General features: G+C 37.7%; 1 protein-coding gene across 1 annotated transcript; it reads right to left on the bottom strand.

The window, feature by feature from the left end:
• Positions 1-655: 655 nt before the first annotated feature.
• LOC112057686 (protein krasavietz) lies at positions 656-23,780 on the bottom strand. Its single transcript, XM_024098195.2, has 11 exons — positions 23,630-23,780; positions 23,207-23,278; positions 10,064-10,240; positions 8,369-8,469; positions 7,394-7,532; positions 5,844-6,009; positions 4,489-4,600; positions 3,475-3,606; positions 2,657-2,803; positions 1,572-1,767; positions 656-1,063 (listed from the first exon to the last, which is right to left on the bottom strand). The coding sequence occupies exons 2-11, from the start codon at positions 23,265-23,267 to the stop codon at positions 1,035-1,037; spliced, it is 1,260 nt and encodes a 419-aa protein (XP_023953963.1). The 5' UTR covers positions 23,268-23,278; positions 23,630-23,780; the 3' UTR covers positions 656-1,034.

Below are 23,780 nucleotides of genomic sequence, written 5' to 3'. Positions count from 1 at the left end.
ATCACGTTGACGTGTATTTCTAAGGAATTGAAACGGCGCCATCTAGTGACACTACTGCACAACTGTTTCAATTCCATATAAATTCGCGTTTACGTAAACGCGATAGTAAAAACATTAAAAACTCCCACTACACGCACACAGTTTATACACACAAACCAAACTAACCCAACCCCTCTGCAGTGATGTGAACAAGGCTTTAACTAGGGTATATATGGTTCAACACAGACATTAAAAGTATACAAAATTCATTACATGTTCGTAAGTATTCTCATACTCATTAATTTTTACTGTAACAAGTGATTTTTTGCATCCCAACATAACCCCTAACAGGATGCTCGGGAGTATAGTATAATATAATATTTCTTTTTTAAACAGTATTTATTTTTTAATCCAAAAAAATAAACACTGTTTAAAAAAGAAATATTATTCAAGTTAAATAAAAAAAATAATTTATATGTTCTTTGAACATTTTTAATTAATTTTCGGTAAAGAACATAACCCCAGAGTTATCGGAAATAGTATTTGCGATATACCGCACTAGCGTCCGTCCATTCAATCGTTCGAAATATTTGTGCACTGGATCTATCTACCGGAACTTGTCTCAGAGGTTATAGGATAAAATCTTGGTCTAAGGATAAAATAAATAAAAGATAAATGTGTTGCCACCATTTATTTGAATTTTACTAAAAAAATTGAATAAAAAATATTGTATTTCATCAACATGTTACTTTAGCAATGAATAATATACAGTTGTAGAAAACGTCCCGCACGCGTCGAGTGTGCTACAGTTATTATTATGACATCATTTAGTATTATTTATTTATTTATTTATTATTATTTTTTTAATATTAACATTTAATATTAAACTCGTGTTGTTCGTAAGGCCGCGGAGTGGTGAGTGGTTGCGAGTCGGGTTGTCGCGCGGTTGCGGTTGTCGGCTGGTTGTGGTTGTTGCTGGTTCTGGTTGCGGTTGTGTTGTGGTTGTGGTTGTGGGGGACGGCGCTATGTGTTCAGTCTCACTCGCTGCCCTTAAACTAATCTTCGTCTTCGCCGCTTTCAGATTCTGCAATAAGAAACGATAGGTTTGTAATTTTATTCTATGACAAATGTCACAAGTAAAGGTCTCCGTATACAAAACGGGGTTAGGTTAGACGGTGTAAAATCGTGCGTGTGAGGCAGTGACGTGCATCAGTCGTGGGTTTTTTTATTCATCGCTACACGCCCCCTGGCCCGCGCGTAGCATTGGGTGTTACGAACGAAGTTGCCAAGCTATAGGCGGCCCCCGTGGCGCAGTGGTATGCGCGGTGGATTACAAGCACGGAGGTCCCGGGTTCGATCAGTGGCTGGGCCGATTGAGGTTTTCTTAGTGAAGAGAAATAGACACAGAGAGAAATAGAGAAATAGACATAGTGAAAGAGTAGAAAAGTCAAGAGCTAACTTGTCAAGAAATCAAAAAAGCTTTGCTAGTACTAAAATAAAAGAAACAGCCAGTAATTAACATTGCGTTAAAAAAATAACGCTATAGTAATTTCGTACGGGGTTCTTAATCATGAGCGTGTTCACGTGCATACCTTCCTCGGCGTTCTGCAGCCACTCGACGAAGCGCTTCATCTGGTCGAGGAACATCATCTTGCCCTTGCTAGAGTTGGTGTCGCGGTACCACTTGAGGATCACCTCCTCCGACAGCACGTTGCTCTTGTACAGCATCAGCACCAGCTTGCTGAAGGCGCGCATGAAGCTCATGTTCTCGTAGCAGTACTCCTGCACCTGAATACGAAATTCAAAATATATTTATTTTAAGTAGGCTCAGTTTACAAGCACTTTTGACACGTCAGTTGACTATTTGTAAAGATTCTACCACCGGTTCGGAAGGCAGGTTCTGCTGAGAAGATACCGGCAAGAAACTCAACAGTTGCTCTTTTGAAAAAGTCATACAGTATTACAATTTACATTTGATAACAATTACATTACAATTTCTTATTTCCTGTGTGAAGGTGGAAGCTGATCCAATGGCCTCGAAGCATAAGCAAGTACGAAACTGTTCAACTCTAAGATCATAATTCTTTAGTCTAGGATTCGTCGAGAGACATATATGACTTGAGCTGAGTGAATTTTCTGTACTTGCGTATGTATGTATTCTGTGACAGTGCTGATGCCCCTATATTGCCCCGTGGTGGTAAATATGCTAGATATAAACTAATTTATTGTTCATATCTTTTTGAGATGTGATTACATGAAAATTTTAATTTTTAAATATGTTTTTGACAATATGAGCCTGAATATTTCTACTGTATCATGATGTCACTATGACAAATCCCTTACAAACGGAGCGTTTGACAAAAATATTAGTTAACTATTAGTACATCAAGTAACATTGTGATGACTGAAGACAGCGTTTTTGACATTTGGAAATTTAAAAAAAGTACATGATTTTTAAGAAATCCTTACTTTTATTAATTATCATCGATATATTTCGGACCCTTATTCCATGTACTATGCGAAATTAATATTGTTTATATTAAATTTGATATCAGTCAACTACCCTATTGGAATCTACACACATGTGTCGTAGTCCTAATAGTAAGGACTTGGTATCTAGTCAATATAATCATAGAGCCACTCCTGATGCAATCATGACCGAGCTTGCAAACAGTACCTTGGTCAGTAGAGCGCTCTCAGCCTTGGCCGACTGCGCGAAGGCGGCCAACAGCGGCGTATAGTGACGCAGATGCTTCGCCGCCTGCTCGGCCAACAGCTCCTCCTTCTTGTTCCACTCGCCACGAGACATCACACACTGCCAGATCTAGAACAAACATCACTATAAACAACTAATTCTTTGTTATAAGGTCTGTAATGTCTGTCTGTGGTTATGTTCAGATTGCCATGTCGACAGTGTGACGCGGTGAACCAAACGAGCGATGGATAGATCGAAAGACTCGGTCGCACCGCGCTCGTGTAGTTGTACGCGCGTCACTCCGACTCGTCATCAGGTTTCATCATTCGATTTTTTTCTTAGGAATTATAAAGTAATTTTGAAAGTATCAGGTTGCCAACACTTTAAAATAGTTTTTTTTTAATAAGATTTTACTGCAGAAGCTATGTCTATCACTAGCTAGCTTATAGACTAAGAGCCCGAAACCCCAGACCTTTGTCATTTAATGAAATCTGAAAGTTTGTCAACTCATGCTTCTACCATAAGTACTGTAGCCAATTATGGAGTTTGAACCATGGTGGCTTTGGGAGATAGCAGTTTTTAAGAATCCAGACCCTCAACCGGTTTAAGACCAACCCTCAATTTAAGACCGTTGAGGGTCTGGATCCTTAAAACCTGCTACCATATATCCATATTTGGCTACCGTACTTACTTACGGTAGGAGCCTTTAAAAAATGACGAAGTTCTTGCTGGCGTTGGCTTTCCGTCTATTATTTTACAGTGTTGCAGACGGGGATGGCGGGAATGGCAGGTATACTCACAATGGCGACAATCTCGTGGTCGGGGATGGCGTGCCGCTGCGCCATGTCGCGCAGCTCGGCGATGAGGTCGCGCACGGGCCGCTCGTCCGCCAGCTGCTCGAGCAGCGCTTGCGTCAGCTCGCGACGCGCCTCCTATACACACGACCACATTGTCAGTAAATGAAGGCCACAACTCAAAATGGAGGCCCTCAAATCTATTGGTCTAAGAACCGGCATAAGAAATATGTACCCTCATTTGTTAATTCATTAGTGCTATGAAATAAATGATTATGTTCACTGTGACACATTGCAAATAGGTGGCCTAGTTAAATTGCTGCCAAACACATTTTTCATACAAAATCTTAGAAACCATGAACTTGATCAAAGGCAACCTTTTGCAGGCAGTTATATTAAACATAAAATAAGCTTCCATTTAACATAGACTAAGCTGATGAGGGTATATAAATAACATTACTTCTGTTTATATCTGGTAACCCCACAGTTGCAGTGTGAAAGCAGGCAACCTTTACTTTTTTAATTCTTTTGAGTATATTCTATTAACAAATACCATTAAAATAAATTAGTGTACGATTTTCATTAATTAAGCAAAGAGGGAAGTAGATTAAATAAATTTAATCATTTAATAGGTTCTCACCGGGCACAATTTAATAAGGTAACCTATTTGCAATGTGTTGATGTGAATATTTTCTATGATTTATTTCTTCTTCCAAATAAATAACAGATGAGTTAATATATTCGTTATACCTGATCTCGTACTATATGTTCAGATTGCCATGTCGACAGTGTGACGCGGTGAACCAAACGAGCGATGGATAGATCGAAAGACTCGGTCGCACCGCGCCCGTGTAGTTGTACGCGCGTCACTCCGACTCGTCATCAGGTTTCATCATTAAGATTTTTTTGAGCCTCAATAGAAAAATCGACGTTTTGTTGTCTACATTCGTCTCGAGATATGTCACGGTACCTACTCGCACCTACAGAGAGAGCACAAAGCAAGCATCAGTGCGCGAGTACCTGCGAGGCCTGCGCGCGATGCAGCCGCAGCAGCTCGGCGAGGCCGCGCGACGCGAACGACGAGGCCAGCACCTCCTCGCTGCGTCGGTTCAGTGGCAGGAACTCCAGCAGCCTGGGGCAACAGGGTCGATTAAAGAAATATGATATAAAATAGACAATAGTACAAGTACACAAGGTCCAATCCACAACATCATTTAAATAAATAGCGATTCTTTGTACCACACAATAAAGTGCAATTTGGTTTGCAGAGGGCTAAACTGCCTACCGTTATATGTATACCTACAACTTGTCGCTTGTTATATCACCAACACACTGTGCATGTCTTGTTCTAGTTGTAGACTGTGTTGACACAAAAAGTAATAAAAAAAAATGGACAAGTGTGAGTTGAACTAGCCTACTAGATTCAGAAGAAATCTTTCTTTGTAACAAATTGAAAACTTCTTCTCTGGCTATGTGAGGATTATATTCTATATAAATATACGAGTATAGATATATTTAACCAGCTAGACCTCCCTTCTTATAGGAGGAAGGTCGCTTTATAAATACAGTTAAATGGATGTTACAATAACATAAATGTAGCGACATTAATGACACGGCCGTTAAATAAAACGTCGTGCCAGTACAATGTAGCGTTACTCTACCCAAGACACTCAAGTGATTTTTAACATTACAAAACCACCATTATACTTCATGGGATATCAGACTACCCTTTTTTTATTGGTTTTATCTCTTTCATTGCGATGGGACAAGAGAGTGATAGGTAAGCAAAATTATCTCAATCTCTTGCCGTACAAATGAGCAGGTGGTCTCCAGCAGGCTTCGACCATTAATAACAGGATCTGCCTCACTAACTATTACACCTCTGGCAAAGATAAAAAATCAATGATCTAACGCGTTTATAAAAACTGTTACTAAAAATGCCGGTTTGTGTAGTTGAATGGCATAAAAAACATGCAGTTTAATAAAATATGGAGTAAAGTTTCATTTGTAAGTATTTCTATCTTGATTTTATCAAATTTGTAATAAAAAGAATCAATTGTATTGACGGAACTGCAAAAAAATCGATCAAGAAATCGAATATTCTATGTATATATTCTGTCTAAGTCTAAGTGATGTGTTTGGTAGTCTGTGTAAAAATACGCGTGTGTGTATTGCGAGTCGAAATAATAGTAGTTTGCAATGTATGGACACAGAATATATTTAATGGTGTGTAAATGTTTTCGATGTGTGAGTTTACCTCGTACCCCTCAAAAACGACAGACTTTTTTTTTGGGGAAATTGGGTGGGTTAGGTCCATAGTCTAAATAGTCAAAGCTAGCAGGTGCTGGCAGTCACAAAGAAGCCGCGGCACGCACCTGCCCTCCAGTTGTCCCTTCTTGAGCGCGGTGACGAGCGTGTTGACGCCGCGCTCCTGCTTCACCGTGGCGAACACCTCCAGCACGAAGTCCAGCGCCAGGTTGTCCTTCAGCAGGTGCTCGTTCACCAGCACCAGCAGCACCGACGGCGGCACGCAGCCGTTACCTGGTGACACATGACCAATAAATAACCATCACACGTAACAGACAATTACCGGTCAATTGATGTTTTCAGGTATAGATTTTGAATAAAGTATTGTTTATAGAAACCAAAATTGAAATAGCCAAGTATGAAGGATGAAGGAACGAGAGTGCATGATAGGTCACCAATTTGATGGACTGACCAAGTCAATAGGGTAGTCACTCTTAATGGTTCACTACACAAATGTACTATGCTACAGCCTTTCTTGATGAGTACTGTTATTTTTTTTTTTTTTTTTATTAATCATATGTAATAGTTCTAAGCTTATTAATCAAATGTTTTTTCATTAATCTAAGAACAAGTTAATTATAATTATTATTAGGTGTGTAATGACTAGTAATTTTTACCCTTATTCTTAATTTATTTGTTGGTAAACAGTACTTATCAAGATAGACTGCAGTATAGTTCGGACTACTTTAGTATTTTAGTCGAGCAAGAACGATTTTAACAAGTAGTCTAGTATACTTTTAGACTAAAAGGCTACAGTAGTCCGAACTAGGTTTTAGAGGTTCAAAATTGAAATAGCCAAGCAGTACTTGCAAGGTTGAAGGAATAAGAGTGCATGGTGGGTCACCAATTCGATGGACTGACCAAGTCAAAACGACTCATAATGGTTCACTACACAAATGTACTAGAAGAGAGTAAGAGAGGTTAAGTTGATCCAATTAAAGGCAATATTATTATAATGTCCCACAGCCAGCCAGTAGGATCCCGGACAGACCAGGATCCCAAAGACGTAGCTGTGCAGTCAATGTAGCACACTTCGACACCAACGAGGCTGATAAATGCACACGTTGGTTCTAATTGTATGCAATTAAGCTCTTTCTTTTTGACACACATGGTTTCGATAAATGATTGTTTCTTGCTAGGAAGCTAATACCATAAGTTTCACAAGATATGTCTATATACATTGTAGCAGATTACAGGCTAATTTAATGAATATAAACTGACTATGTATCTGATCAGGATAAACAATTGTTTTCCTTATAGTCCACTGTTCATCATCATCATAATATCTATATTAATAAAAATATCTATATTAATATTATAAAGCTGAAGAGTTTGTTTGTTTGCTTGTTTGATTGAACGCGCTAATCTCAGGAACTACTGGTCCGATTTTAAAAATTATTTCATTGTTAGATAGCTCATTTATCGAGGAAGGCTATAGGCTATATATTATCCCCGTATTCCTACAGGAACGAGAACCACGCGGGTGAAACCGCACGGCGTCAGCTAGTTAAAGATAATTATATCGTGACATACACATCCTAAGGCTTACTTATTTTTAGTACTGTATAGATATAAACGTTTCACAAGAAAAATATTCTGCTAAATTTGTGGAACTTACCAATCCAGAGGGCAGTCATCCGGGCCAGTTTGATACGTTGCAGAGGCTCGAACCCCTTCAGGTACACGAGGACCTTCTTCATCTCCTCCTCGAACATCTTCTCCAGATATTTGTAGCGACGCATCAACCGCACGAATACCTGCAACCGAGACCACTCACCATTAAAAGCACTGCCAACTGCTTTATAAAAGTTTGTACAATACGGTGATATGGTCAGCGTTTAAAACGAACGAGTATGAGTTTGTCCACACAAGTATTCAGGACTCTAGCCATTTTTTTCATCATTTTAAGTAAATTCATTTATACAAAATCTCATTTTTATACTCAATAGTTCTCAATAGTATTTCTTGAGACAGGTTTTAGTCCTCTCATGCGTCAAAGACAATATTCCGTGTAGAAAAAAAGACATTGTCGGCCAAAAGCGGCGGAGCTATCGATATTTTCGGCTCTGTCGCTCTGTCGCTCAGTCGACGTTTGCCTTTCCTCATTCCTCTATCAAAGGCAATGGATTTTAAAATGAACTATTTGATTGTTCTTTCAAATAAAAACATGGTCCCAATTCAAAAACAGCACTGCATGCTATTATTTTTGCAGTCCAGAGCAAAATGCTGAGTGGGTTTAATGTTTTTCAAAGACAAAGAACTCTTTTTCGGCATGTTCACCCGTCCAAATCTATACCTATAATAAATCTGTCGAGAGGTCAATTCTACATGAAATATATTTCCAAAATAACTATCAGGGGGTGATTAGTGATCAATATTGAAGCCAAAAATGCAATCAGTAAAATTTTTATCTGTCTGTATGTTCGTTATAGAAACGAAAACTACTCGACGGATTTTAACGAAACTTGGTACAATTCTTCATACTTCTGGGCAGGTTACAGTATACTTTTTATCATGCTATGATCTAGCGGGCGTCCGCTAGTTATAATTAAACTACAGTTAAGATGATTAAGTTAAGTTATTATAGATATACCGATTCGAAGTTGCGCATGCTGTCCATATCCTCACTGGCGTTGAAGATGCAAGTGTTGGTCTTCGGCGACTCCCCATCCATCGACACCAGCCCGCCGGGCACTGTTGGCGACAAGAGGTCATTAGTACATGTCCTTGTGCATCCGACTAAATAACACGTTTGGTTTGTTGTCAGAATGAAAACGAACGAAATGTTTTTATCAACAGTATAGTTCAGGACTCTAGCCAATTGTATCATCATGTTATGTAGAATCTAGACATATTCAAGCACTTTTAATAAAAAATGAAATGAATTTTTTTTATTTTACAATCACTGATGTGGCTGAGACCTTCTTTTAAGTAAACACCTGTGTCAGAAGGCCTCAGCCACATATTATAGCCAAGCCACATAAAGTATAGATATAGAGGTACCGCCAAGCGATTTAGCGTTCCGGTACGATGCCGTGTAGAAACCTTTACTATATTATACTATCTTTATTTATACTTTCTTTAAATCAGGCGATTATTTGAAACTGGTGTGTGTGTCTATTATTTGTAAGATGCAAGACAAACTTTAACCTGATACTTTATTCTTAGTTTTGTTGACGCAACACAAACTTAACATAATATTATACTCTTTAAACCCAAGACAATCTTTAATAGACTACAAGCCCCACAAAAATTACCTGTAAAATGAACCAACGTGAATAACGCTCAGAAGGCTGTTACTTTACACATATCGTCGTCATCAACCCATATTCGGCTCACTACTGAGCTCGAGTCTCCTCTCAGAATGAGAGGGGTTAGGCCAATAGTCCACCACGCTGGCCCAATTCAAATTAGCAGACTTCACACACGCAGAGAATTAAGAAAATTCTCTGGTATGCAGGTTTCCTCACGATGTTTTCCTTCACCGTTTGAGACACGTGATATTTAATTTCTTAAAATGCACACAACTGAAAAATTGGAGGTGCATGCCTCAGACCGGATTTGAACCCACACCCTCCGAAATCAGAGGCAGAGGTCATATCCACTGGGCTATCACGGCTCTCACGGTTTCATTACTCTCCTGTACCGCTTAGAAATTACGGCATAGTGCTCAGAGTTATTTTCTGATATAGTAACAGCCTTCTAAGCGTTATTCATGTTAGTTCATTTCACATGTAATTTTTGTTCAAGGGCTTGTCTATAACATTTAACTTAAGGGGGCGGGGCAGGCAACCAAATAAAATCTCTGTGCCACCGAGACGGCTGGTTCTTCTCTCAAATAATTGCTTCTGTATGGCTGTTTTTTTGTACTATAAGCTTCCAGAATAATATAAAACTATGCCCCTAATAAAGTTTAAGCGAATAATCTTCTCCATTTTAAATAATAAGAATTATTATAGTGTTGACGAATATGAATGACATGAAATTTTGTAATGTTTAAATATTGACGTTTTATAATTTTAGGTATAATAATTGTAAAATTCTGTAAATATTTGCACGCTGATATATCAGTAAATTGTGTTGGAATTTTTTTCTATAGTGTAAGAACCATTATAACCCAGTTTCAGCAAATAAATTATTATTATTAACACAAAGCAAATACATAGTAATGCATGTTTTCTTAGCGAGTGGAGCTGTGATCCTGTTATAGGGAATAGTTTACCCTTCGCAAAGGGTCAAAAGTGGATAATCTGAAAACGCGGAACTAGCAGGGGTATAGTCTACTCACGCAACAAGCCCCCGGCGATGAGAACGTCGAATATGACCTCGCCATAGCGGCGGTAGTCGAGCTTGGAGCCGGCCGCGTCTAGATACTTGTAGGCCGCCTCCAGGTCGCCGCCCGCGCGCTCGAGCCCCGCGACCAGCGCGTCGCGGAACCCGTTCGGGTCGTACTTCTCTTTCTCATCTGTAACAACAATAACAAATGTCACATTATAAAGCGGACCCCTAAAATACTCTTTACTCCTGCCACAACGTTGTACTATCTGTCCACAGGCTCTGCTGCTCTTGTGCAAGTAATCGACTTTTTTTTTGAAAAATTTTGACGGACTCCGTGGCGCAGTGGTATGCGCGGTGGATTTACAAACTGGAGGTCCTGAGTTCGATCCCCGGCTGGGTCGACTGAGATTTTCTTAATTGGTCCAGGTCTGGCTGGTGGGAGGCTTCGGCCATGACGAGTTACCCTACCGACAAAGACGTACTGCCAAGCGATTTAGCGTACCGGTATGATGTCGTGTAGAAACCGAAAAGGGGTGTGGATTTTCATCCTCCTCCTAGCAAGTTAGGACGCCTCCATCTTAGACCGCATCATCACTTACCATCAGGTGAGATGAGTCAAGGGCTAACTTGTAAATTAAAAAAAATCGCCACACCCCTAAATTGTCCTTAGACACGCTCAAAAAGCGACAAAATAAAGTCTCCGCCACCTTTCCACGTACTTCCCATGCCAATCGTCAGTGTGTGGCAGGTTCTTAACGAGTTGAAGCTGGAAATGGACGAGGCACAAAAATTTATAGCCTTTGGTTACCTGCTGGCTTCCAGTTCAGAGATATTAGTGTCCTGCAGTTAACGTCATTGTAATGATGATGATATATAGGTGTCATTGAAAGTTCATATTTATTTCAAGCTATTCACAAATTACATTTTACGGTGGAAAATGGTGTTAGAACCCGTGCCTTCATCCCTGGTCAATATTATTAACATCGTTGATTCGAGTTCCATATCTTCTCTAAGAAATCGAGCTAGCTCTGTAGAGAACCGTTAAAATAGACATAATGATGATGAAAATTGGCTCAAATCATACCAAAATACAAACAAGTTGTTAGTCAACAATCAAATAACACCCCGACACTTAGCTCGCCAACAAACAGCTTGTGTAGCGCTAATGACTTTCGTGACGTCATCACTATCCGGATGACGTGTGGACGCCATGCGGACGACAGATGCGAGCCGGACGCGCGGCAGACATTGCGTGTGTACGCACATGATACGTTATTATACTAATATTATAAACTACTAACGTAGGATACTAATATTATATACGCGAAAGTTTGTATGCATGTTTGGATGTTTGTTACTCTTTAATGCCGCTACTACTGAAGCGATTTGGCTAAAATTAAAAATAGAAATGGATTTTACTCTGGATTAACACATAGGCTACTTTTTATCCCGACAAAATCCATGGTTTCCCGAGATTTGCGAAAACTGATGATTTTAATGATATGAATGTTTGTCACGCCTCGACTACTTAACCGAATTAGCTGAAATTTGGTATTAAGATATATTATAGCATGGATTAACACATAGGCTACTTTTTATCCCGGAAAAATCTATGGTTCCCGAGGGATTTGTGAAAAACTAAATTCCACACGGACGAAATTGCGGGCGTCCGCTAGTTGAGGACAATAATTACTGCAGCATGTTAAAGAAAATCCTTTACTGACGTAATTTAGTGTCATATCTACAATTTTCTTATTCACTTTAGGACTATAGCCACCCACTTTATATGGGATATTATATAGCTTTATATCCTGACGAGAAAAAGAAAACACCTTGTCATGTTGCGGAAAAATAAAAACTCGTTTATTGTATTAGCAAACTGAGCAGACTGCTTTATAGATTTTTTTTCATATTTTTTTGAGACGTGATTATTTATGAAAATTTTAGTTTTTAAATATGTTTTGTCAATACGAACCAAAACGCCTATCGGCCATGACAGTCTATATTTCAACTGTTTCATGACGTCACAACATATAATACCCATTAATCCAATACAAACGGAGCGTTTGACAAAAATATTATTTCGACGTTTGTGTGATCAAGTGTGTTAATGACGTCACAAAATGGACGACAGCGTTTTTGACGTTTGGAAAATTTGAAAAAAATCGTGATATTTAAATTAAGTTTTATAAGAAATCCTTAACTTTTATTAATTGATGTCGAATATCGATATTTCGAACCCTTATTCCATGTACTACACGAAATTAATATTGTTTATATTATACTAGCGGACGCCCGCGACTTCGTCCGCGTGAAACTCGATGTAAACTTTCAATTACCTCTACCCTACCCTACCCGTAAAAAAGCATAAAAAGAAAAAGAAAAAAAAAAAGTAAAAAGTATCCTATGTCCTTCTCCCGGCTCTAAACTACCTCCCTGCCAATTTTCAGCTAAATTGGTTCAGCCGTTCCTGAGTTAAGTGGAGTAACTAACACGACTTTCTTTTATATATAATATATACCTATAGATTGGATATGAGACAACTACCCTATTGGGACAAACAGCATAACGTGCTCTATGAAGCAAGGGAGACTATGCGACCCAGCACGTCGACAAGCCACATAATCATCATTGGCATCTAAACGGCAGTACAGAGTTATTGATCTACAAAAATGTAGTTAAAATTATTTCAGCACTTTCTTCCAACAAGAAATTAAAAAAAAACCATCTAGAATTTTCTCTTAGCAATTTTAGAGCACTGCACAGATGTCAAAGTTCAAAGATCTCCGCTCGGTGAGTCACTCTAATGTTGACCTCTGAACTTTGAGACTTTTATGATATGACACATAATATGTATCTATGTTTTGTCTATGTACGAAAGTACAGTTAGTCTATACCTACTGAGAGTAAGGTTTTTTGTTTGTTTGCGGCTTTGAAGGTTTTTTTTACATTAATAGAAAGCTGCATTCAGTGTAACTTATTTAAAAAAAATTTAGAGATCCGTAAACCAAATCACGTTAACGAAATATAAAATTCGCGTGAATATTATAAGATAAACACCTTCAAACAAACTATTCAATATGAGTCTATAAAATAAAGATAAAATGCGTTCAACTTACCAGATATCAAATGATCCCAACATACAATCTCGCCTTGAAGTCACTTACTTGCATTAATATGGGTGACTGAGGTAAAATGTAACGTGTAACGCGTTACATTGACATTGGCGTCTAATTATAACTGGTCAAGTGCATGTAGAACTGGCACAAGGAATGGCTGTGGCCACGCCATTTTTTTATTATTATTTCTTTACAAGTTAGCCCTTGACTACAATCTCACCTGATGGTAAGTGATGGTGTAGTCTTAGATGGAAGCGGGCTAACTTGTTAGTAGGAGGATGAAAATCCACACCCCGGTTTCTACACATCGCATCGTACCGGAACACTAAATCGCTTGGCGGTACATTTTTGCCGGTAGGGTGGTAATTAGCCACGGCCGAATCCTCCCACCAGCCAGACCTCGACCAATTAAGAAAATCTCAATCTGCCCAGCCGGGGATCGAACCCAGGACCTCCGCTTTTAAAACGGCCACGGAGGCCGTCAACATTACATTCAAGTCATTTCTAGTCATAGACAGAGTCCTACAGACATGCTTCTGACGGCCTCCGGTATCGCAGTGGTATTGCGCGGTGGATTGAAAAGACCGAGGTCCGGAGTTCGATCCTCGGCTGGGCCGATTTAAATTTTCTTAAATGGTCCAGATCTGCTGATGGCGTCAGCTTAGCCTAGTTACCTTTTTACCGGCAAAGACATACCGCCAAGCGATTTAGCGTTCTCGTGTAGAAACCGAAAGGGGTATAGAATTTTCATCCTCCTTTTAACAAGTTAACCCGCTTCCATCTTAGATTTCATCATCACTTACCATCAGGTGAGATTATAGTCAAGGGCTAACTTAGTACAACATCTCAAGTAGATGCCCGCAACTTTCGTCTGAATGAATTTAGGGTGGTAAATTTTGAAAATTCATACTCTGTGACAGGTAAAATGTAAACATCAGAATTCAGAAACTCCAGGTATGCCCATAAGGAATGAAGCCATTGAAATAACTCTTTATTTGGTGAAATTTCACGACATAGCGAATTGTCATTGTGTATGCTAAACAGGCTCAGACCAACTATTGTATAAGACCTGCCTCGCTAGGTGTTACTTTTCTGTCTATATGATAATGATCTAATGCGATTATAAAAGCTGTCTCTATAGAATAGATGTTAAATAGTTGTTATCGTGTTCGTCGGTTAAAGAGTTCTGTAAAAACAAAAAAATTTAAGCTTGTTTTCCTCACAAAATGACAGACAATTTTGTTTGTGACTATGAGTGCAATACAGGTCCTTCTATAATTGGTCTGAGTATACAGGTACAATTTTTGGAGATAATGCGTACTATATACTACGACATTAAGGAATATTTGACTTAATTTTTAATGACATACTCGTACTTACTTTTAATTCCAATTATTGTATTATATTGTAATTGTAACTTTTTCTTTTCTTTTTTTTTTCATTTAATTTGGTGATTATGACTATTTGTGTTATTTTTATTTTATAATTTTATTTAATTTAATTTAGTTATTGTGACTGATTGTATTTATATTTTTCTTAATTTTATTTCACTGTTTGTATTTTTTTTCTTTTTCACCATGTATTTGCACACTATTAATTTGGTTGAATGCTGTAAGGAACGGTAATTCTTGCAAATAAACGATATTATTATTATTATTATTATTATAATGATGGCTGAACGTGGTTTCTGGTGTTTTCTGTATTCTGTGAATGTACTGTGTTGCATTGACATTGGCATCCGATAATAAAACTGGTCAAGTGCATATACAACTGGCACAAGGATGGTTCAATTACATTCAAAGTCAAATTCTAGTTATAGATGACCTAACGAGCAGACTATATCACCTGTTATACAAGTGAAAATGCTGTACTATCATTTGATAGTACTGCAATATTACTCTAGTATAGCAGTAGCGAAGGCTGAAATTTTCCAATAGGTAACCCGATCGTATATTTTTGGGTGAGTACCTACGTTAAATTATTATTTAGATCTACGTTCTTATAGGTTTCGTTTTAATTGCGCGCAAGCATTTATTTTACAAATAGTATAAATGCTATGGTAATATTATACCTATTTCGAGCGAATAAAATAAATTTATAATTATAAATAAGTACATATATATTTGTATGTGGATTTTTGAAAGGTAAGCCGCTAGGAATCGCGTTGTTTCGACACCTCGCTGCTGTAGTATAGTATAGTTAGACTTTATAAGCAGATGGCCGATTATACACCGAAAGCAGAACTAAATGGCTGGCGAATTGGTAAAATACAATTTATTATTATTATGTCACCATAGTCCAAATTTTATAATTATGGTAAGACCATAGGTTGACCAAGTTTTAGGCTTCGTTATATTATAAATAGGAAAGGAAGGAAATATCTAATACTAGCGGACGCCCGCGACTTCGTCCGCGTGGCAATCAATGTAAACTTTCGACCCCTATTTTACTACTTTAGGAAATGATTTTTAAAAATTCTTAAATCACATTATATTTCTTATTTTTTTATGATTTATTTATTTAACAAATTTTTAAAACCGTAACTCTAAAAATGAAGCACTTTCCATACAAACATTGAACCCTTATTTCACCCCCTTCTATTATTATTTTAGGGTCTAAAAGTATCCTATGTTTTGCTTCAAGATCTCATTTACCAATATACCAAAATTCATCTTTATCGGTTTAGCCGTTTAGCCGTGAAAAGGTAACAGACAGACAGACAGAGTTACTTTCGCATTTATAATATTAGTAGGGATTATAAATAGGAAATATTTGATTGTTTATTTGCATTAAAGACTCCAAGCTACTGACACGATTTGAAAAATTCTTTTACAGTTGGGAAGCTACACTATCCCCGGGTGCTGTATATTGTCCCCGTACTCCTACGGGAACGTGAACCACGCGGGTGAAACCGCGTGGCATCTGCTAGTATTCAAGTAAACATAAAACTGCATTTATCGAGTAACGCAAGAAAATACCAGACACGGCACGTGTAGAAATAAATAAAAGATAACGTAAATATATGTGAGTTGCCAGTGTAGTGCGCTTTAATCTGCTCCGAGAGTAAACAACATTTAATTGTACGTTGTCATTTCTATATATTATACCTGTTATTTACTACACACATTGTTTTCCTGATAGCCCAGTGGATATGACCTCTGCCTCCGATTCCGGAGGGTGTGGGTTCGAATCCGGTCTGGGACATGCACCTCTAACTTTTCAGTTGTGTGCATTTTAAGAAATTAAATATCACGTGTCTCAAACGGTGAAGGAAAACATCGTGAGAAAACCTACACACCATAGAATTTTCTTAATTCTCTGCGTGTGTGAAGTCTGCCAATCCGCATTGGGCCAGCGTGGTGGACTATTGGCCTAACCCCTCTCATTCTGTGACGAGACTCGAGCTCAGCAGTGAGCCGATTATGGGTTGATTGTTTTCCCTCATATTTTTACTTTGCAGTATGACTTACTGTTTCTAGACTTGCGATTACATAGAGCAGTATTTTTAGAATGTGGCGAATTTTCCGTTTTCCATAAAATACTATTTTTCATTTAGTGTATTATTTTTATATCTTAGAATTAAAAATACTATATTCATTTGATCTGAGCTGGAAATTGAACCTTTAGAGAACCTTTCTCGTTATCAGTAGCGTGCACAAAGATTTTAACTAGGATGTAAAGATGATACAAAATGAAAAAAATCCTAACAGGTTATGACTAACAGCCAGATTCTTCATGTAAAGCTAAAGTAACAGTAAAAGTAGTAAGTAGTAAAGAAGACTTTATTTTTCAGTGAATAAGACCGTCACTTTTGATTTATGACGTTACTTTGACTGTTACTGGCGATGAAGAAACTGGCCGTTAATGAGTCCTCGTACGTCAGGTTGATCTTAAAGTCAATGAATTAAATCATCACCTCGCATAAAATAAAGGCGGAAGAAGAACTAAACAATCAGTTATCAAGCTATTCTCTAAGTATTTGTAAAGGTAAGTAGTTTTTTATATAAAAGCTGGTTATCTAATAAGGAAGTGTTAATGAAAAGCCGATTCCAATGCCATTGTCAAGTAATGAGCAACGGCACCTTGCCACTATGTAAATGAGTAAGTTCTACTTAGATATGCCCACAAGGAAACTTGGGCGCCCATGTTAGAACTAGGTAGGTAACTTAGTATATAACACATTTGCTAGTAAAGTATCGCTTATTTCACCAATTTCAATATCGTATCGTCCCAAAATCTGTTCTTAGCACACGCTTATAAACTACCTCCCCGCCAAATTTCATCTTTTTACGTCAAATCATTTTCGAAATTTCGTGAACCTTCTTAATCCGGCCCTGTCACAGAATCCGTTATTAGCGGACTTCTAACAACTATAAACTACCTACCTCCCCGCCAAATTTCATCTTTTTTTTTCTTTACAAGTTAGCCCTTGACTACAATCTCACCTGATGGTAAGTGATGATGCAATCTAAGATGGAAGCGGGCTACCTTGTTAGGAGGAGGATGAAAATCCACACCCCTTTCGGTTTCTACACGGCATCGTACCGGAACGCTAAATCGCTTGGCGGTACGTCTTTGCCGGTAGGGTGGTAACTAGCCACGGCCGAAGCCTCCCACCAGCCAGACCTGGACAAATTAAGAAAATCTCAATCTGCCCAGCCGGGGATCGAACCCAGGACCTCCGTCTTGTAAATCCACCGCGCATACCACTCCGCCACGGAGGCCGTCGAAACGTAAAGCAGTTTTCGAGAATTCGTGATGAGTACCTTTCACACATATTTAGATTTTTAAGTAATATGTAACACGAAAACATGAGAAATAATCTATATCTATAATCATATAATATCAGCATTATAAACATAACGGTGGGTAGTTTCAAATCGCCGAGGGATTTGCCAAACGGGTAAGTAGGTCTTGGATTTGACCCAATTCTGTTACTTTCCGTGATATTGATCTTACTCGTTTCATATACACGCTTATAAATACGATTCTTTTACCATGACAATACGTAACTTAGAAGTGTGAAGACCTTGGATTTCTTTTATGGTAAATGAAATTTTATCAAACGTTGTTTTGTCTTTCATACAAAAATACCAAAATCTCAATTAAAATATTGTGAATGGTGATGAATATTTTCTGATCTACTCCAACGATATTTTATACTTTAGATATGTTACATGCCTTCAAAATCACAGCAAAAAGTGATCCGATTAGCTACTACACAGAGCGCACACATGCACAATCTTGTTTACTTACACTACATCTATACTAATCTATACTAATATTATAAAGAGGTAAAGTTTGTAAGTTTGTAAGTTTGTCACATTTTTTAAAAATCTTCGGAACTACTGGTCCGATTTTAAAAATTCTTTCACCAGTAGAATGCTACATTATCGGGGAGTGCTATAGGCTATATTTTATATTGGTATCATATATATTAGCCGAGTTATCACAGTTTTTGTCATACAGGTCGGACTGAAAATCCTCTTAAAAAGACTTATTCGCATGCGCTGCCTTAACTATTGTGTAAAATTGAAATTAATGTATGGAGGCTTTATGTATCTTTAAAAGTTCTACAAAAAAGTTCGCGACACCATATATCTATCTTCTATATATTAGCAGATATAGTACCTTTTGTTTTTTAAAAATTATTAATTTTATATACTTAGGTTTGCGTAATTATTTATGCTACTTAACTTAAATCCTTATAACAATAAATTATTTAATAATCACAAGGATATTATGGAGATAAGATTTGCCCTTTATAGTATGTTAATTAGTTAAATAGTTTCGGAGATAATACAAAATTTCTAAAAGACGCAGAAATCCCGCTACATGACGCCCCGCGCTTTCAATTACGTAGTTCCCGTTCCTGTGTGAATATGGGAATCAAACATAGCCTATGACACTCGCAAATAACGTAGCTTTCTATTGGTAAAACAATCTTTCAAATCGGTCCAGTAGATCCAGAGATTACCTCCTACAACCACACGAACTTTACCTCTTTATATTATTAGCATAGAAGTCTCTATTTCTCTTGGTACGGGTAGGGTACGGGTAGGGTAGGTTTAGGGCCGGGTTTAGGGTAGTGGTAGGGTAGGGGTAGAAGTAGGGTAGTGGTAGGGTAGAGGTACGGGTAGAATAGGGAAGTGGTAGGGTAGGGGTAGGATAGGCGTGAGATAGGGGTACGGGTGGGATAGGGGTAGGAAAGGGATAGGGTACGGGGAGGGTAGGGGTAGGATGGGGGTAGGGTGTAGGTAAGGTAGGGGTAGGGTAGGGGTAGGGTAGGGTAGGGGTAGGGTAGGGGTAGGGTTAGGGTAGATGTAGGGGTTGGGTAGGGTAGTGTTGGGGTAGTGACAGGGTAGTTGTAGGGTACGGTAGGGGTAGGGTAGGGTAGGGGTAGTAGTAAAGTTGACATCGAAATTTACGCGGACGAAGTCGCGGGCGTCCGCTAGTATTTATATATAGTTTTTACACTTCCTGAACACACAACAACACGACATTGTAAACGATATTTAGGTGTTATTTGTTTAAGTAACGTTTGTTGTTTAACAAGCGACTAAATGAAATTAAGACATTTGTCCGCCTCAGTTTTGATGCGCTAGTGCCCTATCTCTAGTATAAAATATCATTGCCTGTCGTGCTTTTTTTTTATTCTTTACAAGTTAGCCCTTGACTACAATCTCACCTGATGGTAAGTGATGATGCAGTCTAAGATGGAAGCGGGCTAACTTGTTAGGAGGAGGATGAAAATCCACACCCCTTTCGGTTTCTACACGGCATCGTGCCGGAACGCTAAATCGCTTGGCGGTACGTCTTCGCCGGTAAGGTGGTAACTAGACGGTGGTAACAAGGAGGTCGTCAAAAAGTCGGAGGTGCTGTATGGATCAGAATGTGGGCGGTAAAAGGGACGGATAGTAAAAGAATGCATGGGAACGAAATGCGTATGTTGAGATGGATGTGTGGTGTGACAAGAAAGGATAAAATAAGGAATGAGTTTATAAAAATCTGAAAGTGGCGCCAGTGACAGACTAATTGAGGAGTAAAAGGTTAGCTTGGTATGCACATGTAATGCAGAGGGGATGAAAGTAATATTACCAGAAGAGGAGGCAAAGAGGAGTGTGTGAAAGAGGACACATGTGTAAAAGGAGTGGATGATGAGTTTATGGATAATAGAGACAAGTGTGAGAAAATTTGACATATTTTGTTTGTTGACCCCAATTAAGTGGGATAGTGTCTAAGTCACTGTTAAGAGCCAGCGAGAATCTCAGTTTGAAACTGTGACTAGGGTTGCCAGGTCACCGAAATTGAAATACAGAGATTTTTGCCTGACATTTGGGTAAAAAGGCCTGAACGTACTGTAAATTTTGTTTGCACAAACACTTGCCGTTCGCCAGTTTGCTAAATGTAAAGCTTAACAAAATCTGTATACGCCAGAAATTGTTTATTTCGGCCAGACACAGAATAGAAAAGCCTTACTATGTCTGGCTTTATCCAGACACCTGGCAACTTTAACTGTGACTATGAAAGACAACAATTTAGTCAGGTAAATCAATACACTAAGTAAACGCAAGTTTGATACACCTACAACAGTTAAACAGTATTCAGTGTTGAATGTGACCCAGTTAGTGTGAATTATTTGCCAGCTAAGGAGATTTCTGCAATGACACACTTCCAATGCATTGCCAAATAACTAACAAACAAGGTTGGTATAATGTAATGAACTAAAATTATTTGTAATGATGTTAATATTATTGTATGATGTTTCTAAAAGAGCAATTACTGTTGATTTTCTTACTGGCTCTTCTCAGCAGAACCTTTCTTCTGAACTGGTGATGGTCTTGAAATAATTGAATTTTGATTTTGAAACTGATACATTTATACCTAAGTTATAATTATAAAAAGGTTTGATTTGATTGTTTGTTTGTTTGCATTGAATAGGTCTGAAATGATGGAACCGATTTGGAAAATTCTTTCACTGTTGGGAAGCTACACTTTCCCAGAGTGCTATAGGCAATATGTTATCCCCATATTCCTACAGGTACCTAGCGGGTGAAATCGCGCGGCGTCAGCTAGTAATACAATTAACAGGGGTTGGGAACCATTGGCTCATAACCCGCATGCAGCTTTATTTAATGTAAATTAGCTATTAACAGAACCCAATCCGAAGCAGGGCATTTTCCAGAGTGGCAAAAATTACTTATTCCCTAGCAGACTTATTTTATTCATTTCAACTAGTTTACTATTTTTAAATAACAAACTAGGCTTAAAAAACTATACTATTCTAACAATATACTAATATAATATTAATTTTGGGTGTAAGCAAAGGGCTGCAAAGTTTATCTTTGCCCAGAGTGGCAAAATTGTTGGATCGGACCCTGACTAAGTTCCTTGAGCAAATATTATAAATAAGTAAATCTACTGAACCAACTTTGAAAGTTCTTTTATCACTAGAGAGCCACATTATTTGTGTGTTATGGTATATTTTATCCTCATATTATAACACAAACGAGAACTACTCTGGTGAAACCTAGTACAGTGCAACCTTAATATAACGTACCTCAATATAACGACTTCCTCGATTTAACAAATTTTTCGTAATCCCCTTGAATTGTCCATAAGAGTCAATATAAAATATACCTTTACATTGCGAACATTCTTTGCGTACAACCTCTTTATAACGAATTTTCAACTATCAAGAAAAAGTATTCATACCTCTAATTAACGAATTTTGCCAACCCAAAACCTTTATATAAAGTTTCTACCAATAATATAACTCTTAATCTTATAATGTGATTCATGTCTCGACATGTTTCGAAACGCTTTTGTTTGTAAAGTAACTTGTAAAGTTGCTGACATCGTCACAGCTGTGTTGCCAGTTACTGATGCAGAAGCGGATGAAGACGAGGAAGAAGAGGGTGAAATTGATGAGCATAACTTCACAATAAAAGATGCTTATAATGCTTTGAATACAATAAAATCTGTATTTCTCAAAAAGGGAGGTTTGAGTGACGATGTAGTGAAATCCATCACGAAATTAGATTGCGCTTTGGATGTCATAACTCATACCGGTGGTAAACAGACAACTATCAATGACTTTTTGTCTAATAAATGAAAAAAATTGACATTAAGCTACTATGTATAACCACTTCTTAATTCTTTTTGATTATTAATGTAAGAAAAAAAAATATTATTGTTTTTAAATACATAGCAAATACATTATAGTAATTTGATAAAAATGTGTTATCATTTATTAGTAGATGTTGTTCGCTATAACAAGATAAGTACGTAATATTGAGGTGAATAAAACTATTCTTTTACCTCTTTATAACGAATTTTAGACCAATCTAACCTCAACATAACAAACCTCAGTTCAACGAATTACTTGATATTACGAATATTTTCTTGTTCCCCTCCGATTTGTTATATCGAGGTTGCACTGTAGTATATTACAAACATGAAATTAAAAAAAAATCATTTCAAATTCAAACTACTAAATCAAATCATAGCTACATTAGCAAAAGTGTTAAAACTAAAATTTAAAAAATCATAAAATAATTAAAAATTAATATATATTACCAAAACAAAAAAATCTTTGCTAATTGTAGACACATAAAACTAAAAGATCTGCGCCAAAAAAAAACCAATAAAGCTTATTATAAATTTTAATTTACTTACATTTTAATGTAAATAGTAAGTGTTGATAGTGTAGGAAAATAGTTAGAAATAATAATCAAATGAACTACCAATTTAATGATATCAAGCTTTAAAATTATGTTTGGTTATTGCTCGACTTAGATATTTTTTTTATTATTGTGGTATTTTCCACATTATTGAAAGACTTGTTTACGATAATAAATATAAGAATTTACTGTAATTGTTGTTAGTTTAGCGTGACTAATAATGATAAATGTCAGAGCAAACGCAAACTTTACCTTGTGCAATGAATGCTTTGTGCAATAATTTGTAGGTAGTGTGAATGACCGAAATCGAAACAATAAAAAAAAAACATGTTTTTCAAAAAAATCACTCACCTCTTTTTCTGGTCTTGATCCGTTGACCCGATAATACTGGTTTTTCTACCTTTTGACTCATACAATATATTGCTGGAACAAAACACGTGGCGAATTAATGCTACGGGCCCGTTAGACGTACGTCAGGAGGTCATCGACTCGGCGCCCCTACTACACCCTACGTGAAACAATTCAACGTTTTCTACATAAAACAAGATTAATTACGTTAAGATGACGCCTACTCACTAGATAAGGCTGGGGACCGCCGTGAAAACGACAGGGACTGTATTTCCTCTTTATTTGGACAAGATTACACCTTCGCGTATGACTCAGCAAGGAATACGGGGAAATCGCGTGATTCTACCAATTTCAGCAGCGAAGAGACGACGATCGATCCAAATTACTCGCAATATATATTTTAACCAAGTATGCACTGATACTCACGTTATTACAGGTTATGTAGGAGCCTTTTACTCCTTTTGCGGGTTCTCTCGGACTGCGCCTGTTCCAAAAAGAAAGAAACGCTGCTGCGGTCTCTATTCCTTCGAGAACTAGAGACAACGTTTATGGAGGCGCCGGATATCCGGTTTATAGG

The sequence above is a fragment of the Bicyclus anynana genome, chromosome 22 (assembly GCF_947172395.1).
Source record: "Bicyclus anynana chromosome 22, ilBicAnyn1.1, whole genome shotgun sequence".
Lineage (NCBI taxonomy): Eukaryota > Metazoa > Arthropoda > Insecta > Lepidoptera > Nymphalidae > Bicyclus > Bicyclus anynana.
Note: the sequence above shows the minus strand (reverse complement) of the source record. Positions and strands in the feature narration are given on the sequence as shown.